We start from the raw sequence: 11,089 nt of genomic DNA, 5'->3' as shown, positions 1-11,089 counted from the left end.
AGATATTTCAAATAATCTTACAATATTAATTTTCGAAGCCATTTATATCTGGCTATACCCTTCCCTCTCAGGTTAAACTAAGCCCATGATGCGAGCGACCCACCAGTTGCAGGGCATGATGACCCTGCACACGGGTCTGCACCCTCTGTAATGGTACGGCCAGGGGTGGTAGCCCCCCAGCGGCTCGCACACCCTCATACAGTGAGTGTAGCTGCGGCGGCACTCGTTACAGCAGATGCCGTTGTGGTCCAGCATGGGGTCAATGTTCATGTCGCCCGTCTCGCCCTCAAGTCCTCGCTGTGGGAAAACATGTACAACATTTAGTTTGTATTCATTAAAACAATATCACAGGTTAAAGGTGTACTCTGTAACTTTACTAGTTTATTTTAATCTATGTTTTGGGGCTTTAATTACACAAATATTGCCCAATTGTGCAAAAAGTCTTGTCATACTGTGAGCGAGAACGCCTCGCCACAGATTTGACCTGTAACTTGGCTTGATCTGGTGTCTATGGAGATGGATATTTTTATTAAATTTTTTTCCTCATCTTGCAGTGTTACAGAATCATTTCACACTGATCCTTTACTGTACTTTTCTCACATTGTTTGTCACAGACTTGCCAACAAATCACAAAGTTGCACCAACAGCTAAAGCATAACTTTGCATATAAATGACATAGATAAACAGCATATACAAGTACAATTGAAAGAGCAAATTGAATTCTCTGTGACGGTAGCAGATTATGTGTCGTGGAGTCAGCAATAAATGACTCAATACCATGTGCATCTGCTTGTCTCTATGGAGATTTCACTGCTTTGAATGTTCCACAGTATGGCATTCAAGTTATTATCTCTTTGGAGGTTTTCGGGTCATATCTGTGGACAGTAAAAGGCATGTTTTTAAGTAAAGGCAAGTAAAGGTGGTATACGTTTCACCAGAAACATTACATATGCAGTTTCACAGTTTTGACATATTATTATTATCATTTCTTACCACTTATCTAAAAAAACACACAAAAAACTCAAACAATAATGAGCAAACTTCCATCTCACAGTTCCTCACTCTGTCGCCACTTTGTTTTCATGTTCCTATTTTTCATTTTTCTTCTGTGGTCTTACGCCAATCACTGCACACAAAGAACCACATAGAGTGCAAATGGCACCGTGGATCAAGTCATCAAATTGAGATGTGACTTTTTCCCATTGTTCAGTAGTAAAACGCCTTGAACCGCTTGATTATTTTGAAAATAACAGCGTAGCGTAGGATCATGTTTTAGTAAAATTGTTTTGTCAAATCTGCATATATTTTGGACATCTCTTGTACATCTCTGCTAATAAGTGAACATACATGACATATGTAAATTCATGCGCACAGCAGTATACGTGGTACTTGTGATACTGTGCATCTTTAGCGGCAGAGGAAGCTTGTTCCAAACCAATTAAAAATGGATTTCCGACATGCAGGATGGGGAGGAGGGGATGTTGTCAGCTGTGGGTTTTTGTTGTCAAATATTTTCCTTTTCAACAGTTCGTACTGATGCTGTTTACCCCCTCTTTGTGGTTGTCAGGAGAGTGTTGGCGGTCGGTTTGGGGGGTTGTTTTGCTGTGAGGGGAGTGAAGGCGAGGGGATTAGGGGGAGAGCGGGCCCCTGTGCGACGAGCCTGCTGGGACGTGTGTGTCTGGGGCTGTGTGTGCTCAGGGGGGCAAAGGCCTGCTGCAGAGGTGGGGTCAGCTGTGGAATTATTCATACAGCTCCGGTGGTGAAAGAAAAGCTTTGGACATGCTGCTAAAGGGCTTGAGAAAACTGTGTGGAGATGTATGCTCAGAAAACACACCCACGCATTTGCTCAGATTCACTGTGACAATCCGGGCCCTGCAATGTGACCCCAGCATCTGCTGCAGCTAGCACATCTGTCACAAACGCTCCTCCAACGAAACACACTCAGGTAACCCTCAGATGTAAGTGGACAGTAGAGATAGAGGAATAGATGTAGTGTAGTGTGACTGACTGGAGAGGTTTGCACTTTCCTGTTACTCCACCACTACCAAAGCCGTGTAGAGGCAACGCAGTATGGTCCACGACAAGGTGCGCTACGGAAGTAGGCCTGATTCAAATATATGTTGTTGTTGTTTACAAAATATGTAGATGTAAACCTGATGTCACCCACCATGTTGGATGAAACAGAGATATTTTGATGGCCAAGGAATAAAAGCGGTTTACTTTTCTAAATAGACAGAAAGTCTTGTTTTTTGTTGTTTTATGGGCATATACATTTTCATTTGACTTTTATTTATGTATTATGTTTTGTTGCTTATACTGTGAAATATACAAAATGTTAACTTTTTTGCCCCAATAAATGACAAAGATGTCAAGGTGTAATTAAAAAAAGCAATCGACAGTGTCATGTTTTAAATGATATAACTGCGTTCTGCCAATAAAACCTGAAGTAACGTTACACGTCAAATAGTGGCTTTCTAACATGTATCCCAAGACATAACTAATACATTATAAGCATCAAGGCTGCAACAATCATAATAGTTGTATTAAACAACCTCTGAAACATAGGAATAGACCTTTTAAAACAAAGACAGTGGCATCATTAAAACAAAAAAAAATCCTCCATAATACATTTCATTCAGAAATATTCTCTATCTAGAAGCCTTCAGTCAACATATTTCAACCTTTATTTGGTTGATACTGTATTTAACAAAATTGCTCCTACAAGTAATTTATGAAGTTCATTCATCATTTTAATTGACTGTTATTTCATGTGAACAATTAACATAATAATTGTTTTTCCTTTAACAAGCTGTGAGTAGTTGTTGTAGCATTTAGTTGTGTGGCAACAAGGATATTTGACCCTTGTTGAAACGCTGTTTTCTTAGATACAAGTGGGAGTTATGTATGTGTTCTTGGTTGGCGTGAATCACCTGGTAGGGGTTTTCAGGGTTTAACTCTGCCTCCACGTCCTCTTCAGCACCAACTTGGCGCTTCTGCCGCGGGACTGTCCTCTTCTTCCTCTGCTCACCTGCACACAGCACGCACGCTCACAGAAATGACAGCACGCCATATTTAGCCGCTTGGCAATAACGTGGCTTTAGATTCTCCGGTTTCCTCCGAGCAGTGTCTGAAGTCACAATGAAAATGTTTGGAGAACTTCTGACCTCCCAGCGTGCTAAAATTGTAGACTGCTGCGCTCATAAACTGCAAACGGAGCTGTGATTTTCTTCTTAAAAACTCCCTTTTTCAACTGCTTTAACAACTGAGATATTAAAATGAAAATGAAAGTTATTATAAAGTGATGCAATAAACATGACTAACTCTGTTTTACAGGTAAACTTCTGGCAGTACATGTTCCATCATAAATAATAAATGAATCTGAGCTGTGGTGTTTTGTGGTACTTACTGGTGGCGTAGGTGGGACGGAGCCAGAAGATTGGCAGGTCTCCACACAGGTCCTTGATCCTGGTGCTGAGGAAAGCAGAGTCCGTCAGTGGAGCGCCAGCTGCCACCCAGATCATGTCGTCAAACTTGGCAGGCATCACTTCATCCTCCTGCGGGAAAGGCCGGTACTTAATGACACAAGCAGTCACTACAATCAGTTTACTGTATCAGCCCAGAAATGTCATTGAACCAATTTATACTATTCTACAGATGCCCTTTCTGACACAACCGTCATCGTTTATCCAGACTTGAGATGTTCACTGAAGTTCACGTGAGATTTACCCCTCATGGATGAATTAGAGACACTAATGTAGAATCAATACTAAAAACAGCATTAGTAATATATGATTAAAAAGTGCACAATGTAACTTTTTCAGGGGAGGGACTGCCATTTGGTTGTTTCCATGGAGATGTTACTGCTTTGTTTGGAATGTTCTACACTATGACATTAAACTCATCTATTTCTATAGAGACATGCAAATGATGGCACCAGCCAAGTTGCAGGTCAGATCCGTGGAGAGACGTACAAGTTTAAACCTCATACTCTGAAACATTCCAGGTAGAGCAATAACATCTCCATGGAGACAAGCAGGAGGTGCTGACATTTATATTCATTTATATGTATGTACTTTGATTCTTTTCCTGTCCTCTTTCTCTTCTAGTCGTCATAGAAATGCAGTTGTTGTTGTTTTTTTGCTTGTGATGTGATTTAATTATATAGTGATTAAGAGCTCTTCTGACCTCATACAGTAACTCATACAGGTTTAAAGTATTGAAACTAAAGTCTAAAGAAATGATGAGAAAAGCTTTTTCCATCTCTCAGTACTGTGCAAAAGTCATTTTATTTCTGCAGTTCTATTTTAAATTAAACTCATATATTATTTACATTCAGTCCAGTTGCCTCAATAAAACGTAATACCTTTTCGAACTGCTAAAATAAGTTATTTCCACAATAACCTAATTCCGTAGTGAGTTCCGGTAAAATACATCGTACAGTATAAATCTCTAACCAGCCAAAACAACATTTGCATGTGTGTGCGCCGCCCCCCTTTTAAAAACGCTGTAATTCTCCCTTCAGTCAAACTAATCTGCATGAACAAGGTGCTTTTAACAATATGAAATCAGGTAGTAAAAAGCCATGTCCTTGAGGCAACATTTAGCTAACGTTTAACTGGGTACGCAACGTCAAGATTCATCAACATCTGAATAAAAGATGGGGCTTGGCCTGATTTCCCAGGTTTAAGCAAACAGCAGCATATAAAACATGAGAATAGGTTAGCATACAGTGCTTTCCACAGCCCACAGGCACAAAGGGGGGTCTGGGGGATGTTTCTGACCAGAGGCGCTTGTTCCTACGGGCTGCACTGCACTCGCTCAGCTCATGTTAAGGTAATGTTATCCCACGACCTTTCAGAGGTGCTCCTGCTCACACGATGTGCTGGAGGGGGTTCTTCTCCACTGCTCCACTGATAACAGTTTATCTGACCCACTCTCTGGCGATAGGAGTGTGTGTGTGTGTGTGTGTGTGTGTGTGTGCGCGTGTGTGTGTGTGTTTGTGTGTGTGTGCGCGTGTGTGTGTGTGTGCGCGTGTGTGTGTGTGTGCGCGTGTGTGTGTGTGTGTGTGTGTGTGTGTGTGCGTGTGTGTGTGTGTGTGTGTGCGCGTATGTGTGTGTGTGCGCGTGTGTGTGTGTGTGTGTGTGTGTGTGTGTGTGTTTGTGTGTGTGTGCGCGTGTGTGTGTGTGTGCGCGTGTGTGTGTGTGTGCGCGTGTGTGTGTGTGTGTGTGTGTGTGTGTGTGTGTGCGTGTGTGTGTGCGTGTGTGTGTGTGTGTGTGTGTGTGTGTGCATTTGCCATCACTCTAAATTATAGCAAATGACCAGCCTGCAGCAACCATTATGACAACAGCTCCCATCTTCACCAACGCGGCACAAACAAAATATCATTTATGGGTAAAAGACAGACAACAGGCGAGAGGAGAAATAAATGATCCTTTATGAAGCAGGGAGAGGCAATAAGAGCAGTGCTGCGTGAAAATGAATAGTGTGCTTGCATTTGTGTGTTGACAGTAATTTTGGTAATTCTGGCTATGTGGATTTATATGAGGCTTACGCACAGCTAAATTATTTTGATTATCAAATAGCCCCAACTAACAGTGGGGTTTTTGATGGGGTGATGGTGATAATAATTGCCAAACAGAAACTGTGCACTGCTCCAGGTTATGTTGTTTTTCTTTCCATGGGGTCCGCTCAGCTTTTAGTGCACTGGGGCTGCAGCAGACACTTAAAAACACTGTCCCCTGCCTGTATGATTTACTTTAAACCACTGCAAATGCTGTGAGGGGCAAAATGAGGTCACATCTGGCCCCATTCAAGACCAAAATAAGTTACATTTTATCTATTATTACCAATGCCAAGAGGGATTTCTAGCACTGGTTTGACAAAGAGCAGTGTTAGTTGCTTTGTGTGTGATTATAAAGATTTTTAATCCCGTTGGTGAGATAGGCTCTGTTTTGTCTGTTGACAACATGATGGCTCTAAGGCAGGGGTGTCCAAACTTTTTTCACCAAGGGCCGCATTTTGAAACTTAAACGGGGCAGAGGGCCACAAACAACTTGACAATGTGGAATTTATTGAATGACAAAGTCAATCATTCGAAATTTTGCATTTGACGTAATTGCGATGAGCCTCCACACCTTTAATTATACCTAGAACATTAATATTAGGTTGGTGAAACATCAATATGTTGCTTTTTGTTGCCCTCCAGGAAGCTGGAGGGCCAACAGAAATTGGGCCGCATTTGGCCCCTGGGCCCTAGTTTGGACATGCCTGCTCTAAGGAGTTCTGTGAAAAATACCTGTTTAAAAGGCAAATTGTAAGTTTTTGAGCTGGGATGATAACATTTTCCGTTAAATTTGAGAATGTGGGTATAAATTTATGTATGTGGGCATTTCAACACGCAAGTCCAAGGCAAGCAAGCACAGTCCAGTTCCTAAAAGTAGAGGTCATGTTTTATTCCAGAAAACACCTTGTTATTCCCAAATATGAATATAAAGGGAGAGACATTGAAGAACATGCACATAACATGTGACTCTTTGAACACTGTCTCACTCCTTCAAATGTTTAGTGTTTATTCCAGCCAACAAACTTGGACAAATGGAGTGGTAAACCTCGGAAAGGACATCTGACGTATAGACTATGATCAAATGCATATCACTGCTTAATAGAGATTAAAAAGAACCCCCAAAAATATTCAAACTTAGTCCCAATGGTTCAGTATCTATCCTTACAGACTAAATTCTTTGAAACATAAACATTCAGCGACAAAGTGTTGAAATTCCCAACAAAGCCAAATAGTTTGAACTGTATGCAGAGCAAACCCACCAGGTCAAAGGTCAGGGAGTCTTTGTTGAGCACGTCCACGTCGGGCAGCCGCGCCTTCACCTGTGTCTTGATGTAGCATTTCTCTCCTCCCGCAAACTTGATCCCAGTGATTCCCTGCAGACAAATCCTTAAGTGCCTTAGACAATCTGGGGTCAACATGTTAATACTACAGACAAATCTGTAGAAATATCAGTTTGCCTGCACCTCATCACCTGTTCCACATCCCAAAACCTTTCAAATTTTGTAATTAAATTTTAGTAATTTGCCCTGGATTCAAAAATGAAGCCTTGGCAGGACTTTATGATTAAAGGTCAACTCACTGATTGGGCTGATTGGGTTGATTGGGGTGCTTAAAGTAAAGGTCGAAACCAGAAGTCCAAATTTAATGAAAATTGGAGGGGCAACAGGCCTCTGGGGCAAATTTATTCATTTTAGTTCCCGCCCCTCTCGTTGCTTGAATCTTTAAACTTTGAGCGGCACTTTTCCGTGGCCAGTTTTTCCTTTTTCTTATGTTCGTTCGGACTATTTTATTTTACATGAACCCAAGCCGGACTGGCAAACTCACAATCTCAAAGTCGTGGACCTCAATGGCCTCGTCTGCTCCACTGCCGGTGCTGAAGCTCTCCCTGTTGCTGGCCGAGTCGATCTCCATTGAGCCCTCCTCGACTTTGCCATTGATGCTCATGGTGTAGTGGACATTGTAGACCTGCACAGAGAGACAGGTTTGGCATGCCAGCTATGACGCCAACCCCCCCTTCACTCTCTTCCTCTCTCTCTCTGTAATCTCTCCTCCAGTCTTCACTATTTCAACACTGTCCTGCTTTTCCAATCTTCCTCCATCACATATGACCTCTCTCCTCTGCATTTTGCTTTCACACTTTCATTCATAGTCGGTATAGAAAAATAATTTTCTTCTTTACAGCCCTCGGTGGTGATGACCCCACAGTAGAACACCATGTATTTTCCGCCTTAATAGCTTTTTCACATAATGGAGAAAAAAAACCTCTCAAAGCACCTCATTTTGCTTTTCATCTCTTACACCTTCTGCACCTTTAGCATCAGCCGGACCAAAGAGCCTCCCTCACTAACCCCCACCTCTCCCTCATCCCCCATCTCACCTCTCCAGGATCCTAGAGCCACCGCACATACACACAACGCCTCCATTCACCAACCATCTTCTTTGCCTCGGTCTGAACTAACCGAGCTGCAGTGTTTAATTTGCATTTCAGTGTTTGCCTACGCTGCAGAAAAACTCTTGACTTTAAGGGACTGACTGAGTGAGTTTCCATTTCAACTAATGCTGAAAAGATGAAGTCTATTTAGCTTCACCCTCAATCCCTATGTGTGAAACGTGTATTCTGCTGAACTTCTGTGTACATGTCCTCAACACCGGAGTCAAGTTATCTCAAAATAAAGTGAAAAGAAAAATGCACTATTGGTCACAAAGAAGCTTCAGATAAAAGCCTGTGGTAGAATTTCCCACTTTACAAAAGGTATCGGAGAATCAATTGCATCGTCCCTGAAGAGAATCCACAAAAATCAACTCTCCAGCTTTGGCAAGAATTGCTAAGACAAGCAATAAATAGAGACTTATTTAACTACTTTTCAGGGACAAGGGCAACTGTCACTCGTGCGACAATGGCCCTATGTCCACAGCTGTGCACAGTCACTGAGCTTCCCTTGGTCCCAGATATGTATAGCAGAAGTGTCGTTTCTTCACTATCATTTCCATGAGCACTGAACTGGAACTTTTAGATTTCATTCCAAAATTGATATTAGTTATGAATAGAAAAATAAATGAAAACAACAGCCTCTCAAATGGACACTAGGCCATAAACACCACTCTTACGTGTTTCTCGTTGTTGTTCCAGAAGTAGAAGGCTCCCACCGCCCCCAGCAGCAACAGAAGAGCCCCGGCAATGAGCACCGCTATCCCAGCCTTAATGAGGCGCCCCGTGGTGGTGGGTTTCACGGCCACCGCGGAGTAGGCCTGTAATATCACACACGAGTCGTTAGAGCTGGCATTAGCACAAGTAGATGCATGTTCAAAGCAACAAGTTGGGGTTCTCTGTGCACTTTATAGCTGTGCATAAATCCACCAGTAGAATAATTGTGGTCAAAACCTTTAAACTTACATATGTGCACATAATTAAAAGAAAACAAAAACTATCTGAATTCAAATGTGTTGAGAAACGTAGGCTAATCAAACATAATCAACACGTCAAAAGTGTTTCAGGGCCCCATAACTTAATCTCCTTTACGCACAAATTCAACATAAAAAAACCTAACCTAAACCAAACTAAAGTGGGTTCTACATTTTCTTTGCGTCTCATGCTGGTTTCAAAAGTTGTCCGGAGGCTGTGACTCACCGGGGGTAGAAACTGTTGCAAGTCCTCGGGTCCCGCTGAGGCGATCGGTATTTTCTCTGAGCTCCCGGCCATGACTCCAGCCGAATAGCAACACCTGAGCAGAGACGCGGTTCATCCAGGCGCAGAGCCCGCACCCCTGCCCCCTTCGCCCAGCCCCCTTTGCTGGGACTGTGCGCCGAATTAGTAGCAACAAGGAAAAAACAAATGTATCACAAGCGCAACTCAATTATAATTTAACCAATGAGGGAAGAGTATTGGCTGATTGAGCTTTGACATACGGCGTCAAGAGCTCTTTAAAAGGACAGGACTGGTAGAGAAAGCAAAGACCAAATACACACATAATAAAAGTATATTATAGCTATGCTCAGAAGCCCTGTCCAACTCATACCTTGTGTCTGCATTATTTGTCAATAGGCCATTTTATGTATGTGACTGCATAGGCTACTGCATTAGTGTCCACATAGTCCATATTTTCTTTGGGGTAAAAGAGAGGAAGAAAGAGAGGATGTGTGATGCAAAATGACGGTGCCTTCGTCCTCACTTTCATAATGAGCTCCAGAAGTAACGGTGTACTTCCTCGTCCTTGGGCATTGGCAGTCATTTTCAGTGGGTATTAAGACGCGGCCGCGGCGGAGGTGGGTGTCTAATATAAGCAGAGACGCGCCTTCTTTCACGGAGCCATTCATCATATTTTCCCTTTGAAGATCGAATAGGCAGTAGCCTACATGTAACTCCAGTAACTTTGATTCCTGCTAAGATCCTCAAAGTTCCACATAATTAAGCCTTCTGAAAGCAACAAGCTTGACTCAGCAATTAAGGATAAAGGCGAGGTGGTCTTTTTTTTAATCCTTTTTTTTTACCCGGCGCACTTCAATTTCCTTCAACACGACCATTCCCAGGACATCCCGGGTCACAAGGGTCCCCACGGAATGTCACGTATTGTCTCCAAACCATGTGTATACACACCCAAAGCCCCTCAGACGTCTCGCTCTTATCTGTATCTTAGACATTTGTGTCACGGATCGCGGTGCACTTAATAAAACTGCCCTGAATGCTTGGATGATAATGAGGATTACGTAAAGGCGCACAGCGCACATTTGGCACCGGGACAAATAATTGAAAGTGGACTGTGTTCTAGAAAGATTTCCACAAGGACTTTGTGTTATTCAGCCAAAATGCTTTGTATTTGAGTGTCTGATGTATAGGGTTTCAACTTCCATTTCGTTCTAGTTCTCAATTTTTTCAGGCTTTGTCCAGTGGTCAGTGAAATTAATTAATTTACAAAATTGCCATCAAAGCATCACTCAACACCCACAAATACACGGGAAAAAGTAGGCCCATGTGTTCAGCCTATAAAAGAAAGACATGATGGTGCTGTGGCTCTCTTTGTATTCTTGAGGTGACTCCCTGCTCTGGCACACTCCCAGCAAAGTGGTTTTCACTGAAAAAGCTTGAGTGACCTTCCAGTGAGCTGCAAGGACAAAGGCTCGCCACACTGTACAAACAGCGACGCCTGTTGACAGACGAGTGCTACACACCTGCTCTGCTCACACCGAATGGGACTAAACCAAACTGACTATTTGATAATAGAGATTTCTCATTTAGCTTAATTAAAACCGACCTCTGTGAATCAGTCCAAACAGACTTTAACATGACTGTACCAGACACCTTTAATAAAACTGCTTACATCTGGACTAAATAACTAAGCCAAACATAGACCATGCAGCTACAAACTAAACAGACAAAAAAAGCTTGAACCAGCCCATGAGTGGGGTTTAAAAAAGCATTTCAGTTCCATCATAGCATTTTAAAGTTTATTTTATCAGAGTTTGTGACAATAAAAGAATCACATTCATTCAAGTCTTTTCACCTGACACTCAGGGTCCATTGCCTCAAAG

General features: G+C 42.4%; 1 protein-coding gene across 1 annotated transcript; it reads right to left on the bottom strand.

Annotated features, from left to right (window-relative positions):
* Positions 1 to 63: 63 nt before the first annotated feature.
* On the bottom strand, positions 64 to 9,345 carry LOC140356251 (leukocyte cell-derived chemotaxin 1-like). The gene is made up of 7 exons (XM_072441074.1): positions 9,192 to 9,345; positions 8,672 to 8,812; positions 7,388 to 7,528; positions 6,823 to 6,936; positions 3,407 to 3,554; positions 2,931 to 3,028; positions 64 to 297 (listed from the first exon to the last, which is right to left on the bottom strand). The coding sequence occupies exons 1-7, from the start codon at positions 9,261 to 9,263 to the stop codon at positions 73 to 75; spliced, it is 939 nt and encodes a 312-aa protein (XP_072297175.1). The 5' UTR covers positions 9,264 to 9,345; the 3' UTR covers positions 64 to 72.
* Between the last annotated feature and the right edge of the window lie 1,744 nt (positions 9,346 to 11,089).

Source organism: Eucyclogobius newberryi, unplaced genomic scaffold (assembly GCF_026437365.1).
Source record: "Eucyclogobius newberryi isolate DKJ021-1_F unplaced genomic scaffold, fEucNew1.0.hap1 SCAF_12, whole genome shotgun sequence".
NCBI classification, from domain to species: Eukaryota; Metazoa; Chordata; class Actinopteri; order Gobiiformes; family Gobiidae; genus Eucyclogobius; species Eucyclogobius newberryi.
Note: the sequence above shows the minus strand (reverse complement) of the source record. Positions and strands in the feature narration are given on the sequence as shown.